Raw genomic sequence first — 18,930 nt, forward strand, 5'->3', positions numbered from 1 at the left:
AAATTATAATAATGTATCTATATTTAAGTTGTATAGTAATCGACATCATAATAAATTGTATTATCGAATAACTATTACAATAGATTTGTTTAATGTGCCTAAACCATGAGCATAGCAAGTTTTTGATGCTTGGTAAAAAAATTTGAATATGAATTTGGGGAGGGGGGGTTGCGGCCCCAGATCAGAGTAAATTTAGGTGGGCTCGAGCACTCAAGCCCCTCCCTGGCTACGTGCCTAAATTTTACGTTGAGCCATGGCCCAGTTTGCCCTTCCCTCTCGTTCCAATACACGGCATTGGACATGTACGACGCTAACATAACGTATCCCCCGGGTATACGAGTGTTGTTATTATTCCTAACGAACGCGACGAAACGTGCTACAGGTGTAATAGCATTATTTCGCGCGCACCGTCTTTGGACGATGATCGTCGCGGTCCGAGCGCGAACGAATCCGAAACATATTCCGACGGCCGTGCGATGCGGTTAGAAATTCAAAAATTGTTTTTCGTCGCCGCCGCAGCTTGGTCCGTTGCTAGCGATTCGGTCATGGACCAATCGGAAACGCGCGACCGGTCGCATTTCACCTGTTCGGTTGTGCGCGTGCGTTCCAACCGTTTCTCCCCCACCCCCGTCCAGCGCGTGCGTGCGTTGTCTGCCGTTGCGGTAGTGGTTCCGCGCGCGCCCGTCCGTGTACGTTGGTCGTACATGTTACACATGGTACATACATAGCGTTTTCTATTTATTATTTTGTCGGTTTTTTTTTCTCTCTCCCCTAATTGTTATTATTATTTTTTTCCACTCGTGTCCGCCGCAGTCTGTTCGTCGGTCGTCAGTGCGCTTTTAACTGTTCTTTTTCGCTCTCTTTCCTGTTATCTCCGCCGACCGCGATTTTCGTGCGACACACGTTCTTCTCGCCGGGATTCCGTGATGTGCCCATCCTCGAGACGTTTACCATACGAATCGCAGCACTTACCGCCGCCGCCGTCATAGCGGGAGCGAGTTTTACTCTCATTTCATTGTTTCTTCTCGAATTTCAACCGCGCCGAGCTCGTCCGGAAATGATACGCAACCCTGTCCTTCGTCTATAACTTTTAACTACATTGGGTCGGATAACGCCGCTCGTCCCTCTCGTCAACCACACCATCTCACGATGTCGGCGAACGAGACTGCACGAAACAACAACTGCTGTGATCGTCCAGAGGAAGATTTCGTGAAAACACAAAGTCAGTGTAGTATGCGCACGCATCTTTTTATATTTTTCTTAGTAGTCTTAGTTGCAGGCACCTGCTCCGAACTCAGTTAAGCCGTAAATGTACCACCTGAGAATAGTTAACAATTCTATCAATCCCGTGGTTGCACCTTCCACCTACACCTAGTGTGTAATAGATCCCAGTACCTATGCAAACCTATTGCAATGTACAAATATAGATAAGGTGTAATGTGTTAGACTGTTGATGACCTAACACTGTATGAAGTCTGTAACGTTGATGTTTATTCTGATCTTGGTGTCTAATTGTTTTTTAAATCCCATTAATATGTAAACAATAATATTTTGAATGAAAATGTCTCTCTTCATTGATATTGTGTAATCTTTATCAATCTGATTTTTGATTTCAAATGTTTCTTTACTTTCCCTCATTGAACACAATATTATTTTTGTAAAAAGTGAAGAAAACAGAAATTTACAGTTAAAAAAAAATTACTGTCAGATCTATTTTGGTCATACCTAGGTACCTTCGATAAGTAGGCTAAGTTGAATACACTACTCGTAGGTCATGCGCGTTAAACAATCCCCTCGTGTGAATGTTGGAAATGTGCCAATTTATACACTCCGACTGTCATACAGAAAATGAAAATAATTTGTGAGCTGGACATTGAATGTTGCCAATTATTTATAGAATGTATTTTTTCAAGTATGAGCTGTTTTGGTGACATATAAAGATGACACATACATGGCAGTTGATTTTTGTTAAATGCATTGTATATCTAACATTTTTATAAACAGTTTTTTTTAAATGTTAGGAAATTTATAACTGCACTTTGCTTTGTATGTGGGTATTATAGGAAGATTGTTAAGTTTTAATATCTAGAAGTTTATACAGAAATTATTTATGAAATAAAAAAATTATTAGTAGCAATTATAATTTATCTGATAATCAAAATTATTTACTTGGTTATTGATTTTCAGTAGGTTTATGATGAAATTAATACATTGTTCTTATAATTTCTCCTATAACTGAATATTTTATCCTTGGTTCTTCTATCAATTAGTTTTGACCTTAAGCATTTCATTCCCCTAAAAATATAATAGATATAAATAAATGATTTAATTTAGTCATTATAATACATTTACTTCTTGTTTTTTTTATATAATAAATATAGATAAATAGGTAATGACAACTTATTTATATATAATGTTATATATTTTTTTAAGTAGCTGAGAGAAAAAAAATGTTTGAATAATCTTGTAATAATTATAGCTCATTATATAATTATGAATTTGTTCTTCAGCTACCAGGTTTAAAATAAATGTTTTATTACTTATTTAATTTGTATTATTCTTCATATTTTTTAGACGTTTTGAATATAACACAATGGACCATTGTATAATACATCTAATAGTGTTTTGTGATTGTAGATAAACAAGATAAAAAAAATTGTTGTTTATATTTTGTTATCTCTCTTCTCTTATGAGTTGACTATTTACATAATATTTACCAATTCAATCTTAATGATGTTTCAAAAATGCTTAACAAAATTTAAATAACATAAGTAATTTATAGATGAGCATTAAATTATTCATATAAATTTTCATGAATAATAAATTATAGATGTAAATAAGAATGATTTGTATGTCTTAATTTATGATGAAATGTGCTATGAATTAATATACATATACCTACCAATTTTTTTTTAATTTTCCAAAAATAAAATGTATGTGGCCATGAAATGTCAGTTTGTGACAACACTAATAGCTGATTAACTTAGAAGTATAATTTTTAACTTTTAACTTTTAAGCTTCAATTTTATTTATCATATATATTTATCTTATAGTAATTTTTCCTAGAATCTGAACTTTATTTATAACATAATACCTATCTATTAAAAATGTTTAGATAAAGGTAGATATTTCATCTCTGAAACTAATTAATGTTTATAAGGTGTTATTTATTAATTAGTGCGATATTATATTAATTTACTAATAATTGTATCTTTTATTTTATATCTACCTTAATAAAAAATATCTCAAGTTTCTAATACTTATGATGAATTTTTCTGAGAATTTCTGTTACGATCTAATGATTTTTTTTTGTTAGTTTTATATGTAAGTAAGTCTCTGGGTGTATCAGTATGTGTGTGTATAACTATTTAGTTAATTTATTAATCTATATTAATTATTTTATGCTTAGAAAGTAAAAATAAATGACGGTATAAATTATTAATGAAAATTAATTAAATAGAGAAATAGATTTTTTTAATTAAAAAAAAGAGAAAGAAGTAATGAACTTATTAACCACATAAATTATTATGGTTCTAAAAAAATTATCAACAAATAATACTTAGGTACCTATATAGTATCTACATAGATAGTATAAGTACTATTCTAGCTTGTCTTAATAGAAATTAATTTAAGTTAATATTAGTATTACACCAAAGAATTTTTAACAAACTTTTTTCGGAACTTTAAGTTTGACTAAATAGTGAATAAGAATAATACATATAGGTTTTAAATGGAAATATATTAAAAACATTGAAGTTTGAGAATTTTTTTAATTAAATTATGTTATCTTCAGTCATTAAAGTAAACAATCCAATTGATTAATAAAATAATGGATTTTACTGTTTCATTTAACTGATAAAATATTTCTTAGATTAAAATGTTGAGCCATAAACACTTTAATGTAGTTGTTATACATTATTTAATGCTATTGAACATATTATGATTGTTTATTACTTTCAAAAGTCTTATTATGTTTCTTAGTTATATGTGCCTATTATTATTTTGAATATTATTTTATACTCTAATGTACCTATCAGAAAAATGAATTTCAAATTGTTGACTGTAAATGGTAATGTGTGTAAATGCACAATTTTAATTTATTTTAGTATTAAATTTAATGCATTTAGTGATTTTGCAACTTAAAACATTTTCTATTTGTGTATTTATATATTTTTTTCAGTATTGTTTTATAGGTAGTTAACTAGTTTGTTTTATGATAAATGTATGTAAACTAAATTCATTCCTTGATACATTCATTGGTAGACTATGTAAAAAAATATACAAATCATTATTTTATTAAAAAAAAGTAGAGGCTAACAATAATATTTTTATGAGTGTGAAAAATGCAATAATTACTATAATAGTATAATAATATAAAAAGCAAAATTAATATTACTTTTAAACCAGCTTTTAAAATTTTAAAACGGTCATTGATGTTCTTATTGATTTAAACTCAAAATTCTTAATAAGTTCCTATTTTGTGTAAATTGTATTGATTCTCACCTAAGTTCTGGTTTGTTTTTTGTAAATAAATCTTAGTATGTTTATGTTATAACGATTTCATACTTAATTGTATATTTTTATTACCTAAGTAATTAAATATTATTCAACAAATTTATATTTATAGAAATACCTTTATATTTATAATATTTACAAATACATTTAAGGTAAAATAATTATAAATAACTTAAATCATTGATTTATGTATGAATAATGACAAATAATAAATATACAAATCTATTTATAATAGTACTTATTCTCCTCATGTTTCTATTAGGTATATATCTTCATATAAACTATTTTTCAATAATATTTACCTTTATTTTACTATATTATTTTTTATATAATATTAATATTTATATATAAGTATAAATATATATAATATATTTATATTATACTAATTTACCTATATTTTTACTAACTATTTTAATGATTGAATTACTTAGAGAATTTTCTTATACAAATTTGTTTTTTAGTATTTGAATTTTAAATATTATTTATTTTGATGGAAACATGAAAAATATTAAGTAGGTATTTTGTCATTCATTAATTTATGTTGCATCACGTGTTATTAAAACATGATTTTACTGATACATTATTTGTTACTTAACCAATTTTCCATTTATTATTATTATCATTATTTTCGAGAAAATTTTAACATAAAAATAAAAAAATATTTACCTAAACAATTGTTTGTATAATTATTTTTTACTTCTTCACTTACAAAATAAATGATTCATGATTGACATTATTTGAATAATGTGGGGAATAACGTTTATGGAACATACTATACAACATACTACATACCTATGCAACATACATATGAAGAATTTTAAAATTTAGAAATTTAATAAAATAAATTTCTCTAGAAGAATGTATTTATTATCTCACGAAAATCTCAGAAGAATTAATAAGGATTGAAGATAGCGAAGACAGAAATAGGTGGAAAGATATGGTTGAGGCAACGAAGGTCCTAAATCAGCGGGCCGCATGCGGCCCTTTAACAAATTTAATGCGGCCCGCACTAAAATTAAATTGTACTCTAAAATCCAAAATTCTATAACAGGGAATAAAATGAACGTTGCTTTATATCTTATTGTTTTTATTTATTTTATCTTTTTATTTAAAACTTATATTAAATTATCAGTTGGCCAGATAAGCAGGTACCTACGATTATGGGTTTATTCATTTCCACCGCTTAGTCTTGTATGATAATTTTATCCATTATCGCTTATTGTCCGTTTGTATTTTATCACATACATTTTAATTCTCTATCATGGCGAAATGTAAAATCAATGATGAACACAGAATATTTCAAGATAGTTGGGAGATTGAATTTTTCTATATTTCTGGTAAGAAACTCTATGCTTTATATTTAATTTGTCGTAAAACCATAAATATTCCAAAACTTAATAATATTAATCGTCATTACATTACTCAGTAAATTAAATTTTCTAAAAATTATCTCCACCCATCTAAAATAAGAGAAGACAAACAATTTGAATTAAAAAATGGATTTTTTTCTGAAAAAAAATCAATGTTACGGTTGTTATTATTATTATAAATGTATGCGGTCCACAAGTAATTTTCAAAAATTACTTTTGGCCCTTTCTAAAATTCTACTGAGGACCGCTGTCCTAAATGGACTGTATAAGATCTGATCTGTAAAAGAAGAAAAAGAAAAATGTATTAGTGTTTTGTGTATTAGAAAAAAAAAACCTAAAGTGGAGTAAAAAGTATAGTGTTGCATGTTGAATTTTCAATTTCTTTTACTATTTGATTTTGTTCCAATTGCTTCTAATTTTAAACTATTTATATAAAAGGTTTTATAAAGTCAATATATACATTACATATTCTTATTAATGCATTGTATTATGTAATTATAAAATATAGTTAATATTTATTTATTATTAATCAATTAGAATAGTTTAATTTAGATATATAATTTTGAAAAATATTAATGACATTAATAATTTAAATGAGTAATAATAAGTAGGTAAAAACTATTTCAATATTTAATAAGAAATTTTGAATATTTGAATATGTTTGTATTTTTTTTTTTTATACCGGCTACTATAGAAATGTTATATAAATTATTCAATTTTAGTTAGGTTGATATTAAGGTAATAGATTAAATAAATTCATGATAAGACGAAATGTCAAAAATAAATCAAAAACTTTCCAAAATTTTAAGATAAAATGTTATAGTATATATATATTAGCATTACAGGCCATTTAGACCCCTTTGCTGTCAATACTAAATTCTTCCATTCTTCTCTATTATACGCATGGTTCATATCTTCATTCCAATCTGGTCTCAGCTTGTTTATATTCCTTTTGACTGCATCTAACGAACGTTGCTTCGGTCTACCACGTGGTCTTTTCCTTTTTAAATTATTTATAAGTACTGTCTTGACAATACTGTTGTCGGCTCTCCAGACGTGGCCTGCCTACTCCAATCTTGCACCTTTTATAAATTGCGTTTACTTCCTTTCCCATATAGCTGCTTTATCTGTTAATTTGACCTTCTCTCCTATACTTGAGTGTCAGGGTTGTTATACACGGGACCATACATTTTCCTTAAGACCTTTCTTTCAAATACATTTAGTTTATTTTCATCTCCTGCTGTTGTAGCCCAGGTAAAATAAGCGTAAGACACAGCTGGTCTGAGATACATGGTATATATCATTTCTTTGGCTTTCCTAGACAATAATTTTGACTTTAGCAGACGTAACAGAGCGAAATAACACTCATTACCAGCTTTTAAACAAATTTTTATTTCATTATGCATGCAATTTTTATTATTTATGTTGACTCTGAGATATTTAAGGTCATGAACTTGTTGGAAGGACATCCTGTCGACTTGCAAATTTAATTCGTCATCAGCGCTGTTTACTTCTCTAATCATGTACATATATTTGGTTTTTTCCTGATTTACCAACAACCCCATATGCTTTCATTCTTTCATTAGGTTTGAAAAGCTATTTATAATATCCTGCTTTGTCTCACCCAATATTATTATATCATCCGTGTACGCCAAAAGGATGTGATTTTCATTTACTTCCATTGGTTGTCGTTGTGAGTTTCTCCGTATCACACTTTTCAACATCAAATTAAACAACACAGGCGATAGCGCATCATCGTGTCTTAATCCTTTCACAGCTTCAAATGGTTCTGATAGTTCTCTTTGTACCCGGACAGTACAATTTGTATTATTATTGCATAATTTTATTAATTATATTATTTTCGTTGGGATACCTAATCTATAATTAATCGATATAATATATATATATATATAATGAATAATAATATTGAGTTTTTCTTTTTTTTCATTTATTAGATGTTAAGTTAACTTAATAAAATAAATTACACAATTAAATAAGTTTGGTTAAAGCAAGATGATGTTATTTATAAAAGGTTAATAATCCCGTTAATAATTTTAATTAAAATAATTTTTTAATCAACTCAATACAAATTTATTTATTAAAATAATTTAAAATTGTGTAGTTAGATATATCTATTATGTATTATATTATATTTCTTATCTTAGTATAAGTTCATTTATACATTTCACAATTTTATTTAGGTATCTATATTTTTATGTTGTTTTCTAGTGTAAATGTAATTGCTTTTATTTTTCATGTTAAGAAAGTGTTATTAATCTTAACAATTTATTTAAAATTTTTATATTGGTAAATGTATATTTGATTTTCAAATTAAATTAATTTTTTAAACTTTTTTTTTAGGTATTTCAAGTTTGGAATCGGATTCATCAAATTTTAATATTTATTTAGAAAAAACTTATTCTTCTGATTCAGATGTATTATTAGCTATCAAGGTTGTTACTAATATACTTTTTAATATACATTATAAATTTTTTACCTTAATACTGATTTGTTTTCAGAAATTTAATGTACCTATTAAATACTTAGAAAATCTATCGAATGTCAATTTGTTGGAAAAAAATGATATTCTGGTCACCACTCTGTTTGAGGAACTTGCTGTTAAAAGACCATGTTTCAGGTATGTTTAGATTAACTGTTTATATAGTATTTATCTAGATATGATACTATTTCTGAGTATTTTTAGATCTTACTTTTTGTTTTTATTTATCTTAAATTTGCATAAATTTATATATCTGCTGTAAAATTATATTATACTAGCTGACCCTGTGTCCACTTTGTTGGACGGTAAACATTTTTACTTGTGATATAATTATGATTGTGGTTCAGTTACTATTGAGTGCTATGATTTATTTCTTGACTGCAAAAAGAAGGTTATGTTATATTTGCATGCCAATTTGGCTATTTACCGGGTTTCAAATGAGTGAATAAAATGATTATGATTGAATAAATTATGTTTATTTTAATTGTTCAAAACTTCTCTGTATACTTTATTAGATATAATGTTATTATTTGGTTCCAAAATATATTATCTTTCAGGAGTTTCAACCTGAGATAAGCTAACATATAACTGCTCATGGGAAAAACACTGCTTTCTCAGGTCAATGCTTACCAGAGAGTCAAACATTCTGGAACTTATTAATAGTGAGGGCAAAATAAATCTTGATGGGATACTGTAGTCTTTTAAATGGTATGGGTAGAAAATTTGATCTGACTGGGAATTTTCTCTAAAATCAGATTATTTTCTCATTCACTGTATTGTTTCTGGGTAACACTATTGCCCTAAAACAAAGCCAATGATAATCTTTCTCCAATAAATTTTCAACACCAGGATTTATTTTTCGGGTTAATATATAGCCTGTGACAGTCACAAATAATTAGGCTTTCTATTGGTAAAATAATTTTCAAAATTGGTTTAGTAAATCCAGAGATTACTCCCTACAATCACAAACTTAACTTCTTTACAATAATAGTATACATTATTTCTGTTGAAAAACCATAAAAATTTAATTTTAATACATTATTTTATTTATCTTACTGAATTTAGAATTCTTGGGCGTCCAGCTATATTAGAATTGGCTAAAAACCCTAAAGGCTTGCAAGGAGTCAATAGACATCGATATTGCAATGCACTTGTTGGTGCTATTGTTAGTGTCACAGGAATCCAAAAGAGAGATGAAATGGTATGTATTACATGATATTAATATGTTAATGTTCTTATAATTAATTACTTCATTTACTAATGTTTTACTTTTTTGTTGATGTATAGGCACGACTTTTGAGTTTAATACGTTGGATGGGTGGTAGTTTTCGAGAAAATATTAATCACAAAACTACTCATTTAGTGTCTGGTTATGCATGTAGCGCTAAATCTCAGTATGCATATTTACATGAGATTCCAGTAGTTGGATCATCATGGCTTTATGCAGCCTGGGAGAGACGCAATGAAATGGAGTTTAATGGAACTCATTCATCATTTGTAAGTTACAGAAAAATTTTATTTTTGTCTTTAATGCTGTATGTGTATTGCTAATATTTTAAAAATTGTACTTTTAGTTTTCAGAACATAAATTAAAACCATTCCATGGAGCCAAAATATGTTTTTCAGGTTTTACAGAAGAAGAAAGATCGCATATGGTTGATGTTTTATTGCAAAATGGAGGAACACCTATAGATGATGAAAATGATACCGAATGTACTCACCTGGTAAATATTAAGTTATTTTGATACTGAAATATGAGGGATTATATTTTATGATTAAAAGTAAAGAAGAAATAATGGCTAAATGTTAATTATTTAAATTAGTATTTAGTTAAGATAAGTTAAAAATAACTTTATGCCAACAACAGAATGTGGGAGTGGAATATAAATTTGTTAAATAAGATTCTCATGCTAATAAAAAATATTGGTGCTTTGATTTGATCAAAATATGTTAAATTTTGTATTTTTTAAAACATTGCTTTAGCTGTGCACAAAACCACTAACCTTATATTGTATATACATTAATTACGTATATATACAAGATAAATATAATGGGATTCACTAACAAATGTTTGCTTATTTTATTTTACAGGATGTGGCTATATTTAATTAACTTTTTATGTTTGTTGGTGTTGTTTTTTTTTTGTTTGCATGTTAGGTTACAAAGGAAGGTTATTCATGCATTTCTAGTCCTTTGGGCGATCGAGATTCGAATACTACACCATGTTTACGAGGTGTTTTGGCTCCTAAAAATCTAATTCAAGTATTTGATAAAGATGATATGTCATTCACAAGTCCTAATACACGAAATGGGGGGTTCAAAAGGACACTTAGTATGGTAGACAATGGAAATATTTCGCATGACACCAAGAAGATGCGCTTTCAGTCTTTAGATCCAGAATGTGATGAGTTTTTGTTTAAACATCCCAATCCTATGTCAGCACGTTTGGATCAAACAGATCAAACTTTGGTACATATTTTTAATTTATTGTTATTAATAATTATTAAGAGAATGTGTAATTTATAAGTATTTTTGTAATCATAATATACGCAATTAAGTGTGTATATTTACATTAAATGAGTGTTGAGTTAACATTAGACCAAATTTAGGATTCATAAATTCATATAATTTGTTAATATTATCTAATAATAAAATTGTTGTTTTTTTAGTAATTTTAAAGTAATTTATGTTTCATAATAATTATTTATACTATTTTAAACTTCTAAACTAAAATTATTATATCATGAATAAGATATGCAGAGGTAACAAGTTATATGGTAATGTTTTTTAAATAGTCTATATTTAAAATCATATCAAAAACATATATATTATATTTAAAAAATATATTATAATATTGTGCAATTGAATTGTATGTAAATATCAATTAAATACATAGTAATATTTAGCATTGATTAAATATGTTTATATGATTTATATTTATCATCTCATATATGATCAAAAAAGTTTTATTACTTTAAATTATTGCTTTAATACTTTTAATTAAAATTAAGATTTAAAAAGAAAACTGTTATGATTCTTTTATGGGTGGCTGATTATTTAACATTATGTTTGCTTTGACAAATTATTTTTTGCGCCTAGTTTTTCATTTCTTTTTTACATTTAAATTATATATAGTGATTATCATTAGATGAAAGTATAACAGTATTGTTTGATTACAATTCATAGCTCTATTAATCACCAACATTCAAGCTTTATATTGCATCTGCTATAATAAAAGCTTCATTAACAATATTTATTTTTAGTTGATCAATAATAAAATTTATAATAGTAATTAACTATAGATATATATTTATATCTTTTGTATTTCTATGCATGATAGATTTATTTTTACATTTGTGTCTCTGTTTATGGTTATTTGTGAAAATTTGTTAAAAGTTTAAATAATTATTCGCTAAATATATGACTTCAACCTATTATTGGTTTAAGATAATTACATTTTAAATAAATTTAGTTATATGTATTAGTATAAATTTATGCTAAATGTAGAAGATAAATTATATTTGTGTAAATGCTTCGTTGGTGCTTTAATGTGTCTTGGTGTAATAATAAAGTATTTAAAAATAATTTATGCCTATCAATATTTTTGATTTAGCATTTTTTCTTTTAGAAATTGGTTTTTGGTTTTTTAAGTATCTTAATAATAATACAAATATAATAAAATCATCTGCTTAAAATTAAACTAGGTTAAAGAATTATGAGAATAATTAATTTTTATTTCTATTTTTGGCATAATGTTTATTATTTATCTATCATTTTAAAATTATATGCTTTATTGGTTATTAAATTAAATATATTTTTGTAGTTTGTATTTTGATTTAATAAATTATATTTTACTTATCAAAAATATAAATTATTAAAGTTTGTAATGCTTCATTATATGTAAATATTAATTGTTAGGTTTAATTGGATTTATACGAATAGTCATATATTTTTCATTTACCTGCAAGTTTTATTTCTACAAATAAAATAAATATTTAATCTGCAATTTAACTGTTATAATAAGAACTTATTTTACAAAATAACATACATTTTACTGATTTATTATAAAATGATAATAAAAAAAATCAATTGAAAATTTGTATTCAAAATTATGTATAAATACTCTATAAAAAGAAAACAATCATAAACATACCTGACTTATTAAATATTTCAATTTATAACTTTAATTCTTAATCTAAAATGTTGTATTAACATGTTCAATGTTAGTGTTTTTATATTTTTGACACATGAGCTGTTTACTTTTATGTTGATATTATAAAATCAGTTTTGATCAGATTGTTTATTTATTGTATATTATTGTTTATGACAGTTAAATAGTGTACCTGGATGTTGAAAAAGCCTAGAATAAATTGGTTATTTTATATATATAGAATCATATTAAATTATTAAATCTGATTCAAATTTTTTTTTTGCAGAAATTGAATTTTTAAATTTAGAATGGTACCTAAGTATTTTTTCTAAATACACAAAAAAATAACTGTTTCAATAATATTTATTTTAAATTTATCTTTTTTAAAAGAAATAAAATATTAGCCAAATTATTATTATTTATAAACTTCAAATATTTTGTAATTTTATATTTTCACGATTTATAGAAGATATGTTATTTTTTTGTAAACAATATGATTTATTGTAATAAGATTTACAGTAACATAATTATTAATATTAAATGTTGTTATATATTAATTAGATACTACATTAATGAAACTTTAATATATGTAAGCGGTAAATAACAAATAAATAATAACAAATTTTTAAAATAAACAATTTGATGTGTATCCTAAATTATTATATGTGTAATTAATTTCAAACATGGTATGGCATAACATTCATGAGATAATATAGATTTAATAAAGTTACGCTGTAGTTGCCTGATTTTGTATACTACATTGTATGCAGGAAAAAATATTAAATACAATTTCTTTATATGGTAATATTGAACATGTTAACACTTAAATTTTTTATCTAAATTAGTAAACATTAGTTACATTATATTACAATAGTTAAAATAAATATGAATGAATTAATTTAAATAGTTTTAATTACTAACTTAAATTATTCATTGTTTATGCATTATTGTAAGGGTTTATGCAATTTTGTATCTTAGGTTGTTAATGAATCTTCAATTGATACAATTCCTCCTGCTAAAAAAAATAATGCCGAAATCATAAAAGAAGCATGGTTTTGGACATCTGTACAATATCAAAGTTGTGCCCTAACGAAAGAATATTTATTAACTAATGTAAGTATTATATTTTTCTATATCATTGCAGTTGGCTATATATCGTTTTATTTAATTAATTTTCAACTATTTTAGTTAAATGTATCTAACACTCCAACATCAGTTCGTGCAATGTCATCTTCATTGACATTAAGTTCTTCTTCTCGTGCACGCAAAAGAAAAAGACAGTTAGATCGTTTGGGTTCTTTATTAAGGCCTAGTCCAACCCCAATAACAGTTACTGGTGAAACATCACCTACCAATAGTTCTGGGCCATCTAAACGTAGATCATCAGCTACCAATACCCTTGATAACTTACGGTTATCATGTGGGTCGTTTTTGAATTTTACTAGTAGTCCTGATCATCCATCACCTTTTAAACACCCTAAAGGTTTGTTTAACTATCAATATAATAGTACAACTAACTGTATTATATTTTATTTAATTTTGATTGAATTTTTTTTTTTTTGTTTTTAGATCCAGAATTAATTATAAAAGATAAACCATTCAGTCCACGATATCAAGTTTTTTCTGAATTATTGCAGACTGAGATAAATTATGTAGGCGTTTTAAATACAATAATAACGGTTAGTACATCTTGGTAATATTTTTGATTTCAAACCTAAATAATTTTTTTTCTAATGACAATCTTTTATCTTAATTTTTTTTTGTGTACATTTTGTGTGTTGAAAACTGTATTTTGTTTTATTGCATTAACTTAGTAATTTTGATTCTATATTGAAGTGTACTTTTCATAATATAAATAGTAATTAATTTATTAATTTTTTTAAATTTTTATAATTTGTTTTTATTCACCACCAATTGTTTCTTTTTGTTACAGGTGTATAAAGAACCCCTAGAAAATATGGTAGATAAAGAAGATTATTTACTTAATAATACTGAAATAAAAATAATTTTTGGAAATGTTTTACCAATTTATCAAGTACATCGTGATATGTTAGAGGAGCTCAAATGTCTTGCTACATCATGGCAAGAAGATAGTAGTATAGGCAGTGTCTTTCTCAAATATGTAATTATATACCTGTTTATGTGTATTGGTATTCATTTAAATAATAATACATTTAATTTTAATTTTTTAATAATTTTTTAGTCCAGTGAATTAGTGAAAGCTTATCCACCATTTGTCAACTTTTTTGAAACAACAAGAGAGATGCTCTTGCAATGTGATCAAGCGAAACCTCGTTTTCATGCATTCCTTAAGGTTGGTCAAACAAGGCCTGAGTGTTGCAGACAGAGTCTCCAAGAGCTTCTTATTCGTCCTGTTCAACGATTACCTAGTATTAGTTTGTTATTGAATGGTATGTCTTTGTACATTTTTTTAAATTTTCAACCATTTCATTATTTTTGGATATTAATGTAATTTTTGTATAGATATATTGAAACATTCGGACAAAAATAACCCAGATCACCAAGCTCTTGTATTAGCTTTAGCAAGTATACGTGAAGTAATGACTCACATCAATGAAGATAAAAGGAGGACAGAAGGCCAAGTTGTACTATTTGATATATTTAACGATATTGACAACTGTCCTGTGAGTATTACATTTATTAGATTCATTATCTTTGTAGTATTTTTATATTATTATTTAATAGTTTAGTTAAGTTAATTGTATAGAACTGAATACATTGTATTATTTTATTTTTAGCCTCATTTAGTTTCTTCTCATCGAAGCTTTATTACAAAATGTGATGTTATTGAACTCAGTGATAATCTTAGTGGTCGTGGTGATCATCTAACAATATTTGTTTTTTCTGATGTCGTCGAAGTAAGAGTTATTTTTATAGTAATTACTATGTGTACAAATAAAATAATTATATAAAGTACAAATAAATAATCTTGAGTATTACTGTTGTCTAGGTTTGTAAAAAAAGAAAATCATTTAACGGAAAAAGTCCTAAAGAGCCGAATTCTGGTTCACATAAATTAAATGGTGGTGGCAAATCATATAAGCACATTAAATTAATGCCATTAAATATAATTAAACAAGTTATTGATATCAAAGAGACTGAAGGTAAATTAAAGTGTAAATATTTTTTATTTAGTTTAATAATCTTATGCGATTAGTTATTATGTATAATATTATGTAACATATATATATATATATATATATATTATGGGTCATAGTCTTAATTGTAGTGAATTTGCAAATATTTTATTTTATATATGCTTATATAAATGTATGTAGGTTATTAGCTATTATTTATGGGTGACTTCCCTATTATATAAACCGTATCTTTTCATTTTTCTATATTATTCTACTAACTTAAATTGTAAATCGTATATTAGACCGTCTTTTAATTTTTTAGTAAAATAATTAATAAATACAATTACTGTATTACTTCTAATTAATAAATATGAAATGCTTTTCATTGATAATAAATTTAATTTTTAATTTTAGACTGTCGTAATACATTTTCATTAATGATTATTGACAATCATGACTTTAAAGAACGATTGTATACGTTTACTATGACTGGAACTAATAGCAGTGCTAATAATAAAAATGTATTCTTAAAAAATATATCACAACAGGTGGCAAACACTGTGTGTTCTGTAAGTAGTACAATATCTAAGTATACAATTTTTTGAATAAAAAAACTCATTTTATTTTTAAATCTAGGGTAATATATTAGTTTCATTAGACTCTCAGCAATTGGATATAGATACAAGTGAAATTACTACAGGCACTCTTGGAAAAGCTTTCAAGTAAATTAAAAAATGTTATTTATGCAAATTAATTACTATGTATAAAATAATATTTGTTTCAGGTTTGCTAGTAGAACGCGTATTAAAGTTGGCCGAGCCTTGAGCTTCAACAAAACTCCAAGCAAATTGAAACGTGCTGTATCTACGATGATGAGTCCAGTGCTCAGTCTTACCCATAATGGATCAGGAACACATGCCCTTACACCGTCCACTCAATTAGCTAATATGCACTTAGCATCGTGTACCAACCTTAATGTGAGCCTATTAAATGAACATAACTTTAGACGTTCTTCTAGTAGTTGTTCACTAATGAAAATCAAGAAACACGTCAAACAAAATTCTAAATTGCGAATGATTTTTAGTTAAATTTTCAGTCCATCGCCATTTGAAGAAGATAACATGTGTAGTTTTTTGCTTTATATAGAAATAAAAAAAAATAATAATATAAACTCCTCTTACTTTATTGGATCTCAATAATATGAATAAGGTACTTGACATATTTGATTTTTTTGTTCAAATCGCTTACTGTGGCTATTAACCTGTAATATTCATTTGTGGTGAAGAAATTTTTGGCAAAAATATGCATGTATGTTGTGTTATTAAACTTGGTTTTAATTAAATATCAGCCTGGGCAAAAAAAAATACTGCACACATAATTGTGTACTTTTTTTTGTTTAAAAGTTATAGAATGAGTTAGAACAGTTGAATTGTTGAATGATTAATTATAATAAATTTTCTATTTCATAAATGTTATGTTCCATCAACTTTTTAATTGGTAAAATATATGATAAAAAAAATATTTTCATTCATTGTTTGACATGTTTCTATTATTTTTATTAATAATTTTTGATTATTAATATTTTAATAGATATCTAATTTTTTTTTTTTTTTTTTTACAATTTAATTACTATTACTCAAAAACATGATTTATCGATATTCTAGTATTTATTTCTATTTAGAACAATATGTTATGTTATATGTTTAAACATTTTAGGTTTTTATTTGAATCAAGTGTTTTTATGTGATTAACCAATTTTCACAATTGATTTTATTATGATATTAAGTATTTATATACTATGTAAACAAGATGTATTTCAATATTCTGATTTATACTTTTGCTTCAATGGTAATTTGTTGTTTTTCATTTATTTTTGTTCTTACCCAATCTGTTGGTTATTTATCAATATTATTGTGTTGCAAAATATTATAAAAATATTTCATACTTATAAATTTTGCTATTTACTGTAAACAATAATGTATTTTTTTTTATTTTAGGAAATGTCATCAATTGATCATACCTTTCCATCGCCACCGATGTCTGTACAACCAACCAGAAAAAATAAAACTTCAATATTAAGCCTATCATCTGCACCTAGGTAGCATCCAACTGCCTATCGGTACCTGCTTAATTCTTTTCGAAACTCAAAGAATATTGTTTCATTTTTAAGTCGTCAGTATCGATAGCTATATTATATTATTATAATAATTCTTTTTTAAAACTCAATTTTAAATTTTTTTTAAATCAACTATTTTATTACCTTTTTTGTTAGTATTTAAGATTTGTATAATAGTGTTGTTGTTTTCAACTTTTTCCCAAGACATTCTTGCCCATGATTTTCTTATCCTATACTTCATTATCCTCAAATCATTCATTAGATTTTATTATGTCTTATTAATTCCATTTCTACTAAAAGCATTTTTACCATATATTGTTTACTCAGTTTTATACTCAGTATTGTCAAAGTTACCATGGTATATATTCTTTTATAGTTTTAATGTATACTTTTACATAATTTATGTAAGTAAACTATTTTTTTTTTTTGATTGAACAAATAAGTCTATTATAAATTTCAAAACGGTGCTCAAGTTTTGATTATTTTTACCTTAAGCTCAAAAACTAATTTAATGTATATGCTATACATTGTGCATGATAGGTATTATATTTATTTTTATAGAATTTTTTAATTTATGTGTATGTTTAAATATGACTTAGTTTTATGATTTAAACATTATATGTAATCAAAATCAAAATAATTCATCAGACGAGTTACTTTTTACAAGAAATAATACATTTTTTTTACCTATATTAAAGATTTATTTTTCTCCTAAACAATAATCAACATTTTATTTTTGGATTTGCATCAAACTTGATTCTGAATTTATTGAAAAGTTGAATGAAGTTTAAATGTTTACTTTGAATTAACTTAAAAAATCCTATATATAAAAAAAAAGTTAATTTATAAAGTTGATTGTTGAATCTTGACCACATTTTTGTTTAAAATTGGATAGTAAATCATACATTTTTCTCAAATTTAAATTTGTTTATTATCCATAGGTATGAATAAAAAATTATTTTCTAATGGCAAAGTGTTTTGAAATTCGAACACTTTGGAGGTAAATTTCACTTAGACAAATTTAGATACTGGTTTCTAGTTTTGATGTACAAAAAGATATCAATATTTTTTAATAAACATCATGTTTTGAATATTATATGTACTATGTTAAACCAATTAATAATTAGATGTATTTGGAGTACTGGATCAAGTTTTATAGTTGAAAAAAGAAAATTACAGGA

At 25.7% G+C, this 18,930-nt stretch overlaps 1 protein-coding gene across 2 annotated transcripts; it reads left to right on the forward strand.

The window, feature by feature from the left end:
• Positions 1-644: 644 nt before the first annotated feature.
• On the forward strand, positions 645-18,079 carry LOC112691318 (protein ECT2). 2 transcript variants are annotated; one of them, XM_025565498.1, is made up of 19 exons: positions 645-1,222; positions 8,247-8,338; positions 8,405-8,523; positions 9,451-9,586; positions 9,673-9,882; positions 9,960-10,109; positions 10,543-10,854; positions 13,514-13,648; positions 13,724-14,018; positions 14,105-14,214; positions 14,469-14,657; positions 14,739-14,946; positions 15,020-15,180; positions 15,295-15,414; positions 15,507-15,660; positions 16,048-16,202; positions 16,270-16,355; positions 16,418-16,610; positions 17,631-18,079. In XM_025565498.1, the coding sequence occupies exons 1-19, from the start codon at positions 1,150-1,152 to the stop codon at positions 17,733-17,735; spliced, it is 3,003 nt and encodes a 1,000-aa protein (XP_025421283.1). In that variant the 5' UTR covers positions 645-1,149; the 3' UTR covers positions 17,736-18,079. The 2 variants fall into 2 exon arrangements, with proteins under 2 accessions (XP_025421283.1, XP_025421292.1); XM_025565507.1 differs by lacking the exon at positions 10,543-10,854 and having other exon boundaries at positions 17,631-18,075.
• Positions 18,080-18,930: the final 851 nt, after the last annotated feature.

The sequence above is a fragment of the Sipha flava genome, unplaced genomic scaffold, assembly GCF_003268045.1.
Source record: "Sipha flava isolate LNK unplaced genomic scaffold, YSA_version1 115_pilon_pilon, whole genome shotgun sequence".
Taxonomy (NCBI): domain Eukaryota; kingdom Metazoa; phylum Arthropoda; class Insecta; order Hemiptera; family Aphididae; genus Sipha; species Sipha flava.

Coding starts and splice junctions, on each gene's coding strand:
- LOC112691318 (XM_025565498.1), top strand. CDS start 1,150: ATGTCGGCGAACGAGACTGCACGAAACAACAACTGCTGTGATCGTCCA. Junction 10,110..10,542: donor ATACCGAATGTACTCACCTG/GTAAATATTAAG, acceptor TTTGCATGTTAG/GTTACAAAGGAAGGTTATTC. Junction 14,215..14,468: donor TTTTAAATACAATAATAACG/GTTAGTACATCT, acceptor TTTTTGTTACAG/GTGTATAAAGAACCCCTAGA.